This window comes from Olea europaea, chromosome 10 (genome assembly GCF_002742605.1).
Source record: "Olea europaea var. sylvestris chromosome 10, O_europaea_v1, whole genome shotgun sequence".
Lineage (NCBI taxonomy): Eukaryota > Viridiplantae > Streptophyta > Magnoliopsida > Lamiales > Oleaceae > Olea > Olea europaea.
In genome coordinates, this window is record NC_036246.1 from 43,723,037 (window position 1) to 43,737,962 (window position 14,926).

The 14,926-nt window shown below is 36.3% G+C and overlaps 4 protein-coding genes across 8 annotated transcripts in view; 2 read left to right on the top strand and 2 right to left on the bottom strand.

Moving 5' to 3' along the window:
* The first annotated feature begins 786 nt into the window (after positions 1 to 786).
* LOC111402413 (uncharacterized membrane protein At1g16860-like) lies at positions 787 to 5,343 on the top strand. The gene is made up of 4 exons (XM_023030702.1): positions 787 to 1,725; positions 3,094 to 3,249; positions 4,038 to 4,249; positions 4,846 to 5,343. Exons 1-4 carry the CDS (start codon positions 994 to 996, stop codon positions 5,036 to 5,038), a joined length of 1,293 nt encoding a protein of 430 aa, XP_022886470.1. The 5' UTR covers positions 787 to 993; the 3' UTR covers positions 5,039 to 5,343.
* A 124-nt stretch (positions 5,344 to 5,467) lies between these two features.
* On the bottom strand, positions 5,468 to 9,339 carry LOC111402414 (tropinone reductase-like 3). 2 transcript variants are annotated; one of them, XM_023030703.1, is made up of 6 exons: positions 9,006 to 9,339; positions 8,648 to 8,764; positions 6,370 to 6,504; positions 6,063 to 6,188; positions 5,885 to 5,986; positions 5,468 to 5,782 (listed from the first exon to the last, which is right to left on the bottom strand). In XM_023030703.1, exons 1-6 carry the CDS (start codon positions 9,135 to 9,137, stop codon positions 5,633 to 5,635), a joined length of 762 nt encoding a protein of 253 aa, XP_022886471.1. In that variant the 5' UTR covers positions 9,138 to 9,339; the 3' UTR covers positions 5,468 to 5,632. The 2 variants fall into 2 exon arrangements, with proteins under 2 accessions (XP_022886471.1, XP_022886472.1); XM_023030704.1 differs by having other exon boundaries at positions 8,648 to 8,775; positions 9,006 to 9,126.
* A 1,033-nt stretch (positions 9,340 to 10,372) lies between these two features.
* LOC111402415 (RPM1-interacting protein 4-like) lies at positions 10,373 to 12,085 on the bottom strand. 2 transcript variants are annotated; one of them, XM_023030706.1, is made up of 4 exons: positions 11,749 to 12,085; positions 10,965 to 11,378; positions 10,690 to 10,884; positions 10,373 to 10,598 (listed from the first exon to the last, which is right to left on the bottom strand). In XM_023030706.1, the coding sequence occupies exons 1-4, from the start codon at positions 11,752 to 11,754 to the stop codon at positions 10,578 to 10,580; spliced, it is 636 nt and encodes a 211-aa protein (XP_022886474.1). In that variant the 5' UTR covers positions 11,755 to 12,085; the 3' UTR covers positions 10,373 to 10,577. The 2 variants fall into 2 exon arrangements, with proteins under 2 accessions (XP_022886474.1, XP_022886473.1); XM_023030705.1 differs by lacking the exon at positions 10,373 to 10,598 and having other exon boundaries at positions 10,605 to 10,884.
* A 241-nt stretch (positions 12,086 to 12,326) lies between these two features.
* Positions 12,327 to 14,926, top strand: part of LOC111402416 (ubiquinol oxidase 4, chloroplastic/chromoplastic) — a 5,407-nt gene continuing 2,807 nt past the window's right edge. The window contains exons 1-4 of one of the 3 annotated variants that reach the window (XM_023030709.1): positions 12,327 to 12,683; positions 13,228 to 13,426; positions 14,043 to 14,136; positions 14,450 to 14,565. In XM_023030709.1, the coding sequence (XP_022886477.1) occupies positions 12,511 to 12,683; positions 13,228 to 13,426; positions 14,043 to 14,136; positions 14,450 to 14,565 (582 nt within the window). In that variant the 5' untranslated portion in view covers positions 12,327 to 12,510. The remainder of the gene's footprint in view (positions 12,684 to 13,227; positions 13,427 to 14,042; positions 14,137 to 14,449; positions 14,566 to 14,926) is intronic. The other 2 variants (XM_023030708.1, XM_023030707.1) reach the window with 2 other exon arrangements.

Below are 14,926 nucleotides of genomic sequence, written 5' to 3' on the forward strand. Positions count from 1 at the left end.
CCCCCCCCCAAAATAAAAAATATATATATTATGTTAAAAAAAAAAAAAATGGAGCCAGATAGCCGTTGATACAATCCATACAATAATAAGAGATTTCTTGTCATAAATAACATTGCAATGTATGGACAGTAAAACTGTAATCAACAATGCATAGAGCGAGAACAACTTGGAATTTGAGAGAGCTTCCATTTTTTGAACTACAGAGACGAAAACAGGGTTTTTTCTTTTCCTTTCTTCTTTTGAATGGAAATAAATGTTTGAAGAACTAAAATGAATTACACATTTCAGATCACTGTTCAGTTCAATAATGTGCACAATGTAAGATTTTTAAAAATACAAAATAATGGGTACCTGAGTTCTCTTCGCCATCAAAATCGTCGGCTCCGATCTCGTCGACCTCAAGATCGTCGACGTTGATGTCATCACCTTCGACTAATGGGTAGGTGTTTTCATTTTTGCTCACTCGAGAAAACGACTCACTTGCAACTGATGGGGGAAAATGTGTTGGGCTCAAATCATTGTGCTCGCCGGCGTCGAATCTTCGATTTCGTCAGCCTCATTTTCCAAATCTTGTGACGGTAAGTTCTCCCCATCTTCCATTTTTTTTTTTTGCCTCTAAAATGAAGTCGAAGGATACGTGATGGAGGGAAGGGTTTCTTTAGACAAATCTGATTTTTTATTTTTATTTTAATTAAGCGAGAAATTGACTCAAAAAATTTTTTTGACCAAGAAAGACGCCAGCTCAACAAGTGTAAAGCATTATGTAATGTATTGTGTACTTGTATACTAATCCATTTTGAAAACATCGGTGCACCAACAAATACGACAGAGGACATAAGTGTCATTACAGACAAAGTCGTGTCTTTTTCTAGTCATTTTAAATCCCCAACCCCATTACCTTCACTCACTCACACCTACACTCTATGCTCCCTGCATACCTTCCCTCTGTCTGCAAACTTCACTTCAATTTTTCGCTCTAGAAAAAACCCGAAAATGAGCGCCCGAACCGGATCACACCAGCTGAGTAATGGACTCTACGTGTCGGGTAGACCCGAAGAGCAGCTCAAGGAACGCCAGCCGACAATGGCTTCACGCGCCGTCCCTTACACCGGCGGCGACGTCAAGAAATCCGGCGAGCTAGGAAAAATGTACGGTGTTGGGGTTTCAAGTGGAGATCAACTAGGTCCACCTAAGCCCCCTTCCCGCTCCGGATCCCAGCATAATAGCGGATCTGCCAGATCCGGCCTGAAGCCCAACTCCGGGCCTATGAACAAGAAATCATCGTCTTCCTCGTTTTCTGGGCCTATGACCCCAATTCAGCCGACAGGCCTTATAACATCCGGTCCACAGGGATCGGCCAGCTCTAACCGTCGCTCCGGCCAGCTTGACGCGCCGTCCAGGCATACCTCATTCAACAAAGTTCTGCACGGTTCAGCAGTGACAAACTTGGGGGATAAGGTGAAATTGGGGTTCAGGGTTTCCAGGGTGGCAATGTGGGTGATGTTGGTTGTGGTGGTCTTGGACTTGGTGGCAGCGGCGTTCCTTATGGCCACGGTAAAAAAGCCAATGATTTTGGTGGGTGTGGGAGCAGTTTTTGTCCCCGCTGTGGTGATTCTGATATGGAATTACGTGTATATAAAGAGTGGGGTTTTAGGGTTTTTGAGGAAATACCCTGATGCTGAGCTGAGAGAGGCTATAGATGGACAGTACGTCAAGGTCACGGGGGTAATTTTCAGAATTTCCCATACTTATTGTTTCGCATTTGATTCAATATTTATGTTGCATCTTTTTGTGTTAGGTGATGTTAATGGTTTCAGTTATTTAAGGCTTTTTACTGATATTTAAGATACATATAATAAAATACATAATAATGCTATTCAGCTCTACTCTAGGTAGGTGGCAACTGCCTGATATCCATTAACTTAAATGCAACGTCACATTGTTTATTTAATTGAACATATCAAATGTGGCCATATAGACTGATTTTATAACAATACTTGTGCTAGATAGCATTATTCATAAAAAAATTAGGTGATGTGAACTCCAACAGTCAAATCAAACCATGGTCTTTATTGAATCAAATACGCTACTCATTTTTTTTTTTAATTATTGTGTGCACATATTTAGAGAGAGAGAGAGAGAGAGAGAGAGAGAGAGAGGAGTCTTCAACTCTTCGTGTTGTATTAATGTTACCTCTGCATGTGGTTTTTTCCTGTCTTGGGTTTTCACGTAAATCTTGGTGTTTTTTATTTTGTTTTTGTGTATTTCATTATTGTCATAATCTTCCGGTCAAATTCGCAACACTTCGAAATGGATGTTCTTTTTTAGATGGAGAGAGGATAGTATCCTCCAGTGGTTGGTTGATTGGGAATGTTATCTTAGAAATCGCAGCAAGACATCCCATTGTCCTCAAGACTTGTTGCTGCGTCAAACTGAGCTCGAGCGCAACATGCTACTGGCTTCTACATTTTTCTGGTTTGGGATTGTTTTGCTCCCATGTACTTGTGCAACTAAGGAAAAGATTCAACCCTATAAAGAATTTTAAGGATTTAATGCTTAAGCCAATGGATAATTGGCTAGGCAAATTAAATGGTGCTCATGTGGATCTTGAGGAGAGCATAACATCAACGACCTCACAAGCTTGATGCATGAAGTCTTAATTCTAAGCTATAAAGAACGTTAGGAGCATCGAGAACACTGGGGCTATAGAGCAGGCAAAATTTGACCTTTTCAATGGATTCTCTGTTCTGCCTTGATATAAAATTCCTTGAGTTGAAATAATTTAGTCATCCTCTAAATAATTTACATGAAGTAGAGCTATTGGAATCTGAGCTCTAAATTCCAGTTTTATTACTCCTAGTTTTTCTCTTTAACAAGAATGAGTTGAAACATTTATGATTTAACAATGTAAACAGAGATGCAGATGAGAAATATGGATAACACCTCTCCCAGTCTCCCACCCCCACCCCCATGAGTATATGCATGTAGATTGCAAGTTTGCAACAGTCAATGCAGCTCAGTGTCGAGGTTGCGTTGAAATCCTTGCATTCTGAATTACTTGTATTAATCTAATGGTTAGCTTTTTTTCCACAGGTCGTCACTTGTGGTAGTATACCTCTTGAGTCTTCGTTTCAGAGGGAACCGAGATGTGTATATGTTTCCACAGAATTGTATGAATACAGAGGATGTGGCGGAAAACCAGAAAATGCTAAGCAGCGCCTCTTTTCTTGGGGATGCAGGCACTCAGAGGTCAGTCTGTTGAACTCATTGAGGAATCAGATTGGAATTTTATTAGGCATATATTGCTTTTTGTGAATTATATATATCATTTTGTGGCATACCCCTGAACATCCATTCTGACTCACTCACGTCAAGCATATAAATAATTTCTAATTTTTTAGTATTACATTCTAAAATGCGTATAAGCTTCATTTTGAATTTTTCTGGTGGTCAAACCCAACAGTGATTCCCTGATAAGTGATGCCCATTTTTCTAAAAAAAAATTAATGGCTAATTCCAGTTGATTTCACTTTGTTAATGTTGCATTGCATCTTTAGTGGATTTCCCAACTCAGAATAAGAACTTATCCTAAAATTCCTTGGTGATTTTTGATGTCAAATACTTGTTGGGGTGAAAATTATTCAATTTCACTTTTCGACATTTTCCCACAACTCTTGATGTAAAGACCTTCGAGTAGCTTGGCAATTGAAATGGATTTAAGGAGCAGTAACTTGAGGGCTCATATCAATCTTTTGTGTCGTTTTGAATCATTTTTAGCCTTTGTTTTGTTTTTTTTTTTTTTTTTTTTTTTCTTTGCTAAAATATAAGTTGGTAGAAATGAGTGATGGATGGGTGGTACTTGTGAGTCTTATGAAATCCGTGGTTAAAATTTATGTTCGACTTTCAAAATGAACTTTTTAGCCAAAAAATAAAAATAAATAAATAAATAAATAAATAAAACAATTCCTAAACAAAGGCTCAAGGATAAACGACGCCACTGTTGAAATCTATTCTTTGTTTCCTCCCTCTATTAACAGAACTATGTTGCGGACTTCTATATATCAGACTTTCAGTCCGGTTTAAGAGCTTTAGTAAAAGCAGGCTATGGTGCTAAAGTTACTCCATTTGTCAAACCAACCACGGTGGTCAACATAACGAAGGATAAGAAAGAGATGTCTCCAAACTTTCTAAGCTGGTTGGCTGATCGAGGTTTGTCAAGTGAAAACTCTATAATGCGCTTTAAAGAAGGGTAAGATACTGCTCATTTATCAAATTGATATCATGCAAATATTGACATCTATAGACTTCTATGACATCATTTTGGGTGCAAGTCACTTATTGAATTTATTGAATCATGGACATAATATTGAAATGGAGGATATCAGTTCTGTATATTGTATGTTATGTTCAAACCTTACAATCCAGTTTCACAAAATCAGGTTAAAACGATATAGAACAAAAAAAATATTGCACGGCGCTAGACCAGAATCTGAAAATTTGGCAACACATTATCTGCAAATCATGGAATTTTGGTTCATTCCACATTCAGGATCAATATCTAGAATCTTGAAAGGATAGTTTTTAGACTGTTAATCAAGAAGGTAATTTTACCCCCCATCTGAGAAGATAAAATGGTAATCACCACCAATTTCTTAAATGCATGTTCGGTAATTTAGGTTGGATATCAATGCATAGCATTAAAGTTGACAAAGAAGTTAAAATTTTGTCCGTTTTAGTAACTGCCTAGTCGAGCTAAATCCGTTTCCATTGTTGTACACTCGTGTACCAAACCTGGAAACCCTTCCTGAAGCGCAACTGATTTCATAATTTGTCTTTGTGCTGCAGTTATATCAAAGAAGGAAGTACCATTAGTGTGATTGGTGTTGTCCGGCGCCATGATAATTTGATTATGATTGTCCCCCCATCAGAACTCATGTCAACTGGCTGTCGCTGGTCCTGTTGCTTACTGCCTACTTATATTGAAGGCCTTATTTTGACATGTGAGGAAAATCAGAATGGTGATGCAATTCCTGTATAGGAACATGAACGTTAACATTGGATTGCAAGTCACAAGTAGATGATGAAATGGTGGGGTAGATGGAAGAAGGATCATTGCGAGACTGTAGATGGCCAAGGCGATGAAAAAAGCGTAAGGCGATGAAACACTCATATTTGACAGCACTCGTTTCGATACACACCGGCCACTGATATTTGAAGGGGTAAAAGGAATATCTGGAGCCAGTTACGTTCTTGATTTTTCTGCTGCAGCTATCATATGTGCATAAAGTAATTATGGTGCCCGTTTCTCTTCTAATCTATATGAATCAACGATCATTTTCGGTCTATCAAATATGAAATTTTAATATGATTCTGTTGTCATTATACGACAACCAGACCCGAATGATGCATAGCATGCTTTTCTGCCTCCCGGATGCTTCTGTGCTTATGAACAAATTAGTTAACAAAATATAAACCCGAGTCCTGCAGAAATTCTTAGAGGAAAACAACCAAGAAGAGATCACATAGTTTATGGTCAGTGCTTCGGGTAGGGGAGAATCTTATTCATCATACTCTGGGAGGCAAATTGTAAGAAGGAAATATTCCAAAGAAGAGCAAATTAAAGGACAAGAAACTACAGCCTGGAGGGCGTTCCTCCAGCAACTACCAAAATTTCTCCGGTCACATAAGAGGCATCTTCTGAAGCCAAATAGGCCGTTGCTGCAGCCATATCTTGTGTTGTTCCTAGCCTGTTGAGCAATGCCTTTTCCTCGAGGTTCTTCCTCTATAAACAAAACCATGATGTGGAATAAGCTCACGAAAAGCTGAGTCATAAAATTCAGATGAATTAATTAAGATTAGCATCAAATGGCTAGGGAAACCTTACCATGCTTTTATTGCTTGTGATAGCTGAGGCAAAGTGCGTGGGAACAAAGCCCGGTGCAACACAATTTACACGAGTATTTGGGGCCATCTCAGCTGCAAGTGCCTAAAAACAAGCAAAACTCAAATAAGATGGAATTAATTGGGTTGTAAAAGTGAGATAAACCGAAATGTAGTTCTACCTTTGTGAGCCCAAGAAGGGCGGTTTTGGTCACCCCGTACATAGCCAAGGCCTCAGAGGGTTGGTAGGCAGCTATAGAAGAAATGAGAACAACTGATGAACCCTTCTGCAAGTGAGAAGCTGCTTCCTGCCCCCATTAAAAATGCACTATCAACAAGGTAAAAAATTGCAAATAATCTACGTTACATTTAAAACATGACCAAAACAAAAAGATGGCGAATGCCAACAGTGCATTAAGCAAGCCCATTATGTCCTTTAAGACAATTGATATACTGTATATGGACCTTAATCTCATTGAATGGACTTACTTGCATAAGAAGAATAGACGCTTTCACATTGATCTCCCATAATTTATCGAGGACAATTTCTTTAGTTTCCAAGATGGCAGTCACAGCAGGGTTTGCAGCAGCATTGGACACGATTACATCCAGTCTCCCATATCTCTGCAAGTAAAAGAACAAGGTCCATGGGAAGAAAATTTCAATCTCTATAATTATATCTTAAAACAAACAAGGGAAAACAGAATGTTTTCTATAATATATCCACATTTAAGCTCTAAAATTCCCATATTCTGTCTTCAAATTTAGATTTCAGTTTAGAATAAGAGAAAAACAAAAGGAAATAAGCAAATACAATATAAATTCAAGAATAATTAAATACTCTGAAGCAAGTAGCCAAGACATGATGACATAATCATGAAAAGGAGGTACCATTTCATAATGCATAACTTGCATTTAAGGCCAATTCCCCTTGTCGATGACTACCTCCGAGGCAACATAACTTGGTGCAGATTAGTCATTAGCGAGAAGCAAGGACCTAACCCTTGGCCACATTAGATGGCTTCTCGACACCGAGGCGGTTAAGTTTGAAGCCTAATAGTAGGACGGTTGTAACTTGACAATTTAAGCCACATGCAATGTGATTGATGCAATATCTCTACAAGAGCGATTGGGAATCAAATTCCCTCTTTCCCGCCTAGAATAGCGTGTGTGAGGTCATAGGCCTATGATAACTAGGACTTGATGTTTTGGTACTGTCATGTGAGTCAAAATTTAATGTGGTAGGTGAAAGGCAAAGAACAACTTTATTTTTGCTGCAGTAGCCCAAAGAAATAAAACCCAAATGACAGGATAGAATTGGATTAATTGAGGTTTTAACATCTTCACATTAGAAAGCACATCCATGTTAGTAGGCTCATGAACAAGAAATTATCTAATGAAACTAACCATACATATAAAATATGGTGAGGGACAAAATAATAATAATAATAATGAAAATATATGTTTCATTTATTAATTATACTTATAAGTTGTAAAATATTTATTGACTATGAAATAGATGTTATTATCAAAATAGGTAACTTGCTCTATATTTAATTTTATCTGTAGAAAAATATTTCTTAAAATTTTATTTATTTATAAATTAACATTATTAAAATTATATTATTGAAGTGAGTCAAACAAGAAAGTGAAATGAATCCAATTTCTTTGAACTCTCGATATTCTTAGTCAATTTTTCTTACTTAAGGTGGAATTAAAATGTGTTGATATAGAAGACTAATGCCCGTATTAGATAATATTTTCAGAACGATATATATTGACTAAAAACCTTTAATAACTGGTATGACTTATTGTTCTTTTTAGGCCCTGAGTCTCATAATAGTCGGAATATGTTTTTCTTTATCTTTTGTTGGTGGGTATACATTATTTGTTCATGTCCATCATACTTTCGCACATTTTATATTTTCTAGGGAGGTGTTAAGATTTTTTATTTGGCAAGAAAAGCTACGAAAATTTGGTAAAACATATTAAGGATTGATATGTTTATGCTTATTTGAATATCTGACTCACTTTGTACTTTGTCATCAATGTCATAACTTTAGTTTTTTGAACAATATTTGGTGTGGCGTGGAGCATATCTCATGGCATGAGTTCATCGATTTTTATTTATTTTTTATTTTAGTCCATCTTAACATCTTTTCCTGACTCTGCCCCTGGATGAGGCCATGTGTAAAGCATCTCAAACTCATTCATTTGCCTATAAATACTCACAATAAAAAGGTATTGAAGAGTTTTGTATTCACTCTAAAAATAAAAACCTCGTTTTCCTTTTTTGTGCTTCTCCCACACTCAATATACTTCGTTGTCCTTTTTCTTACTTGAACGTGTAGGATTGCAGTCTTCCCACCTTTGTTCGGAGAGGTATCAGACTTGCTCCTTTAAGGAGAGCATTCCAAGTGCAAAGATAACTGGCATGTGGAAGAGAGTGGAGATGGATTTATTGGTGAGCTGGATACCATCCAAATTGAAGGTCAACAGAGTCATGCTACTTGTACAACTTTGTTTGACAACTTCACACTTGACATCATTACGTTCATTCATTTTAAAAACTCTTTTTTAAATCAATGGCTGGATTTTGACAACACCAAGGTTGTCAAGAATGATTGTCAACAAGTATTGTACAAATAGCTTAATTCTCTTCCTTAATACTACTATTCAATTTCATATAGACCACCCGTATCAAACAACCATGAAAGGATCCGACTTGATTAAAATTACAGTAACAAAAGTTAATTCACATTATCACCTGAAGGGTTTTCTGTATCAGGTTCTTTCTTTGTTGTGCATTAGATACATGGCATACTATACCGAGCACTTCAATTCCCCGAGCCTTGAGTTTTTCCACTGCTCCATCAACGTTTTTCTGCAGCCCCACTTACACAACATATGAATACAAATAATCAAAAAAAAAAAAAAAAGGATTTGATTGAGAAAATTCAAGAAATCCAGGCTAACTAATTATTAATATCTTAATTAAAATATAAATTTCTGGCAAGATCTGACAAGTAAATATTTAAACTTAATTAAAATTTTCAACACACCAGATGAAGAACTGCGTAAAAAAATGAGGGGAAAAATTCAAGGAAATAAAGAAAATCGCATACTTGTTTGCGAGAGGAGACAACAACGGAAGCGCCTTCCAATCCAAGACGCTCTGCAATGCTGTAGCCGATGCCCTGAGTCGAAGCCGTGACTATGGCTACTTTCCCTTCAAATCTTCGTCCAAATTTCTCCATTTTTCCTTATTTTCTTGTTTCAACAGCAGAAGTATATTTCTTTTAAGGTTATAGTAATTTATCCAATTTTTAGAGTTCTTGGGAGTGAAGAGGGCACGACGCAACAAACGATCACAATCGTTAGATTTAGAACCGTTGGATGTCAATTTCTTCTTTAGATTGATCAAATACGGAGTTCATAGTTTACACAGAGAACCTTTAATTTATAGAATTATGGATTTTAAATACATCAATAGTTTGCGATCTTCATCTTGAAAATGGCGTGTTTAATTGCTAAAAGTTCAATTTTTGCGTAAAATAATTATTGTAACTTAACTTTGAATAAATAAAAAAGAACGAAAACAAAATCAAAAGATCGGGAAAAAAATAAATAAATTGTGATAGAGATGGTATTGATGACAAAGAAGGTGAAGCGAAGGAGTTTGAACCCCTCTCATCTTATTTGACAAATACAACGGGACTATTATCCACCACTGTTCTAAAAGGCAACGTCGCCAATGTGTGTTGCACGGTGGAAATGTCAAGCCATTTATTTAGTGGTCAACAGTAATCGTTGACCATTAATGCATGCCTAATGATTATTATTATTATTATTTAAAAGTTATAATTCAAATGTTGATTTCTTCACTTTGTTTATTCTAAATTCAAAATAGCTGCTTGAAACCTTGAATAAAGAAGATCTCCAAAAAATGTCTATTTATTTATTGTTTAATATTTACATTTGGAACTTATCTTTTTGTTGAAAACTTTGGAAGAATGTCTAAATTTCTACTAAATTTGTTTTAAATGTTTGGTTGGTATTATTTTTAATTATTAAAAGATTTTTTGATTGATTTAAAATTTAAAAAATATATTAAAATAAGAATATGCCCTTTTAGGCTTTTTTATGCCTATGCCTTGCTTTAGCTCTCCCAAATGTATCATAAGCTCACGTCTCTCTAAATTTGTTCTACTGTGACACACAAAACAGATGCTTGACTTATTACCTTTTAGTCTTTACATGAGATGAAAATATTAGGCTGACTTAGTCTTTGTTTGAGCCCCATTCTGGGATAAAGAATGCATTTTAAATGGTAGATTGATGGAGAATGTGTGATTAAAAATTAAGGAAAAATTTTGAGTTTGTGTGAAATATTATTTTATTGAATAATAGATGGCTGTAACTAAATTTCACATAATCATCATTTTTTGCCCTGACCCCACGCCCTCGCTCTCGCTATTTACCTGACTTCTTGTAACCAATAATGTGAACATTTTCATTGCTGCTGCATAAGGAACTGTGGTCTTACAGACAACTTATCTTCACTGTGGAAAAGTGTAAAAATTCTACTGATAGCATTAACATTTTGTCGTTTCGCTGAGGAAAAGCACCCCAGATTTCCAGCTTCACGTCCCACAATACTCAAAAGCAATGTAAATTGAATCATATATTGTTGCTCTTCAAAACAGACAGCAACATTTCTGCACATTAGTAAAAGGATGAAATTAGATCAAGTATCGAATTTGGATTTTTGAAGCTTAAATGGTCACGGTCATGAAGGCTTGGCATAACCTTTGATCTAGTAGTCTTCTTGTTTGGACTGGTTGGATAATCGTTGGCAGTTTGTAAGGGCACGGGAGAGAATTTAGCAGCCGCTATTTGTTTTTCCTCTTTCACTTTGTTGAAGATGACGGTGAAACCTTCCCCTGATCTAGGGTCTCTTTCGTCCCATTCACCAAATTTTGGAACAGATGCTGATTTATAGGACTGCCACACGAGTTTTTCATTGCCAGATAAGTTTTCTGGAAATTACACTAGTATTCTATTAGATAGTCGAAATTACTTACAAAATCATCCGCATGATTCATTCTATTAGGCCCTGCTGATAGTGGATTGCTCCTGCTATTACTGCCAACATCCAAAGATTTATTTCGCTCAGATCTTCTACGCTGGTGCTTTGGCTTAAGGAATGAATTATCTGATGCGCTTTTATCGCTGCCTGATTCTGAAGCTGCGTTCCTTTGACGAACATACTGCTGAAAATTTCCAGCTGCCACCGATTTATCAGGACTAATACGGATAGATGCTGAAGCAGCACCAGAACGACTTCTATTTCCAAAATTGAAGGCCTCTGGATTCTGCTCCGGATCGTTTGGATTTATCATTACACCACCTGTTTTCTCTTTGCGGGCATTCTCGAAGTAAGCTGTATAGGGCACATTATCACCTTCCCAGTTCCCGAACTTAGGAACGTGTGATCTCTGTGAAATATCCAAATGCTACAGAAGATTAGTAAATTACAATACATTCATGGAAGATTCTGAGATATGAACAGAAATTTTCATCCTAGATCGGACAAATCATTTCCCAGCAACAGTATGAAATTTAGCCACGATGAGTGAAATGAGGATCGCACTGCCACCAAGACTGATGATGGTGAATACCATTATATATTATGCTCAGAACAAGAATAACAATACAATCTATAACATTTCAGTTTAGCACTGGAATTCAAGTGACTGGAAAATTGTAGTTGGGACGTAAAAAAATCTTATGAACATTTATTAACATTAAATTAAGAAAACTTGATCATAAATGAGAACGAAGAGGTAAATTGATTCAAACGCTTACAGCCATCAATCAGAAATTTTGTTCTTCCTCCTTCCACTGATTTCTGAGACAATGCTATTGACTACCAAGAGAAAAACTTGTCGTAGAAGAAGAGAAAACATGAAGACAACTGGAGTTTCCGCGTGGGTCCATTTCAAATTGGCGTTCAACATCATCTGAGATCTCAATGAACCCACCGGACAATTCTTTGAAAATTACGAAATCTGTTCGTAAGCAAGACAAAGTTTCTTTACTAAGCACAAAGGATTACGTCCTTATCACTCTGATCTTGACTGCATTTTTGTCACTTTTTCTGTGACAGGATCGATTGAGTGGCTTGACGGAGGATAACCGTTTGACGGAGAAACCAAAATTGAAATATTAAGAATTTAAATACCTAGAAAAAATTTGATTGGCACTTAACATTGGGCCCATATATCAAATTTCATATGGTCCAAAGGATTGGTCCAACAGTCCCAACAATGTGTCCCAAGAGAGATATGTCAAGCCCATTGGAGAGGGCCCAATAAGCCTAAATCCGACAAAAGAATATGCGCCAGTGTAAACCGGCGTATCTCTCCGCCAAAAAGGGACAAAGGGTTGATATTTTGCCAACACGCTTAAAATTTTAGTAAACCCCAATTTTTGCCATGAAATATCATGAAATTCCTGTGACTTTTCGCCTTTTGTTTACTGAGAAACCGACCCTTCTGAAATTCAATTTTAAATTTTTCTATACCTAAATGGGCGAGTATTAGATTATTGAGAAAAGGAGGGAAAAGTATGGCGATTTCTCTGTCTTGTTCTGTGGTTTCTCGGATTTCAATTTCATCGACGTACTCTTTTATGAAAGCAAATGAATTGGGATACTCATCGGTTCTATTGAAATCTGTAAACCCTTTTCGGTTAAATTGTCTGTCTACACTTACCACTTCTGCTGCTGCTTGTCATTCCAGGTACTTCTTATGTTTCATTTTGGTAATTTCTCTCTTGTTGTCACTAATAATTGAAGGGAGAAGTTGAGTTTATCTGGGTTGTGGATATTTCGATTGAATTTTTTCTTCGGGTGTCTGTGTTTACTGAAATGGGAAAAATATTTGAAAAACTAAGAAATGTGATTGAGCTTTTCCAAGTGTTATTTTTCCATTGATATGTGTGTGTGTTCAGATTTCCTAATCACCGGTATAAAGGCTCACGCATACGCACGAACATGAATTGTGTACTGCATCTGTGTTTCAGCTGTCAGTAAGAAATTAAGAATGAAAAATCTAGTTAAATATTTTTTTGATTAATTAGTCAGATTAAGACTTTATGATCCAATAGAACTCCGGATTTGGTGAGTTTATTATACTTGAATGGCGTAAAAGGCTCTCTTTTCAAATATCTTATGGTTAAGTGATTTGAAAACTGCCCACAAATACTTGCTTCTTGTTAATTTTCTGCCCCCATCCCCTCGCTTTCCTCTGCCATATGTTTATATTTTTCTTTGTGATTCGGAAGTAGAAAGCTGTTCAACGTTCGAGCGACAGTGTTGCAAGAGAATGAAGATAAAGTGATTGTAGAGGAATCATTCAATCCAAAGAGTTTTCCTGAGAAGGAAGGAAAGGGAAGCTCAGGGGAGCCACCTGACGATCCATCCTCCAGTGGTTTAGAGAAGTTGATTATAAAGTTTGAGCAATCTATAAATATTTTTCTCACGGTACACATCACATTAATTCAGCCGCTTCGGCCTGTAATTTTCAGTTAGAAAGAAACAAATCCTCTCTTTTTTGGGATTGACACTCTTCCTTTTACATACGATAACCTTCTATGATTGATACCAAAAATATTTTGACAGATAGTAAAACAACATTTCTAATTCAAATATGGTCTAAATCTGTGTCCTCTCGCTCTAAATTTCAGCATAAATTGATGATTGTATGTGGAAGGATTTAGTTTGGTGAAAATCGTAATGCTCACACCTAAGTTCTTTATTATGTCTTCTGTCAATTTTGTTGACACAGCTAAGGGGAGAAAGTGCACTTTTAGCAACAAGATATTATGTTGAACACTTCATTAATATCAGTTGTGGTATCTACTTTCACTTGTTTTGAAACATATTAACTTATTAATGAATTCTTTTTCACAATTTTCTGGACTTCTGTTTTTCATGTTTGACAGATTCATAAATTTTGGATATATATGAAGTTTATATGATCTGGAAATGTATTGTCATGTTATTGCTTTATTATTGTAAATATTGTCATATTACTATCCCTTGCACTATCACATCATGCTATTTCTGTTGTAATATGTTTCATGTACCACCATTTCAGGACTCAGTCATAAAGATACTTGACACCTTGTACCATGACCGCGATTATGCGAGATTTTTTGTTCTAGAAACTATTGCAAGAGTTCCTTATTTTGGTAACTACTGAAGTTCTGTATTGCTATAGTTGTTTTATTTTGTCTTAATTTCGAGTTGCTAGAAGTCAGAAACTCTTTTTGCACACACATTTCCACTTTAGCCCTTAAAATCCCAAAGGCAAGGGTACACTATATTGAGTGTTGTTCCAGACATGTTGCCTTAATATATATTGAGTTCCTATATGCACAACAGCTATGATCTGAGACAAAAAAAGAAAAAATGAAAACCGTGTTAACAATACAGAATATTATAATGTAAACTTCTTATACATTTCTTATGAGAACTGGCGGCTCTAATTTGATGTTATGGCAGCCTTCATGTCTGTGCTGCACATGTATGAGAGCTTTGGATGGTGGCGACGAGCGGACTATCTGAAAGTTCATTTTGCTGAGAGCTGGAATGAGATGCACCATTTGCTTATTATGGAAGTAATACTTTTATCTGAGCCTCTTCATCTCTCCTCCACAAACACTTGATAGGTTTATATATTGCGCTAATTTTAAAACAGGCTTCAGACACAGAATGCATCCAGTTGTATTATGGAATCGATGTCAATATATATTTATATTTTAGACAGTAAAAGATTTGCTAGAAGACATTCGTGAAGTATATATAGTTAATGATATGCTCGAAGGAGCTCTGGCATAATGCTACGTTTTCGGCAAACTCGGGGATTGGAATTTTAGTTTAAGAAGCTTATGATTTATAAATATTTTGGGGGGGGGGGGGGGGGTTTTTTTTAAAAACAAAAAAATTTAAAAAAAAAAAAAAAAAAAAAAGAAAGAAAAG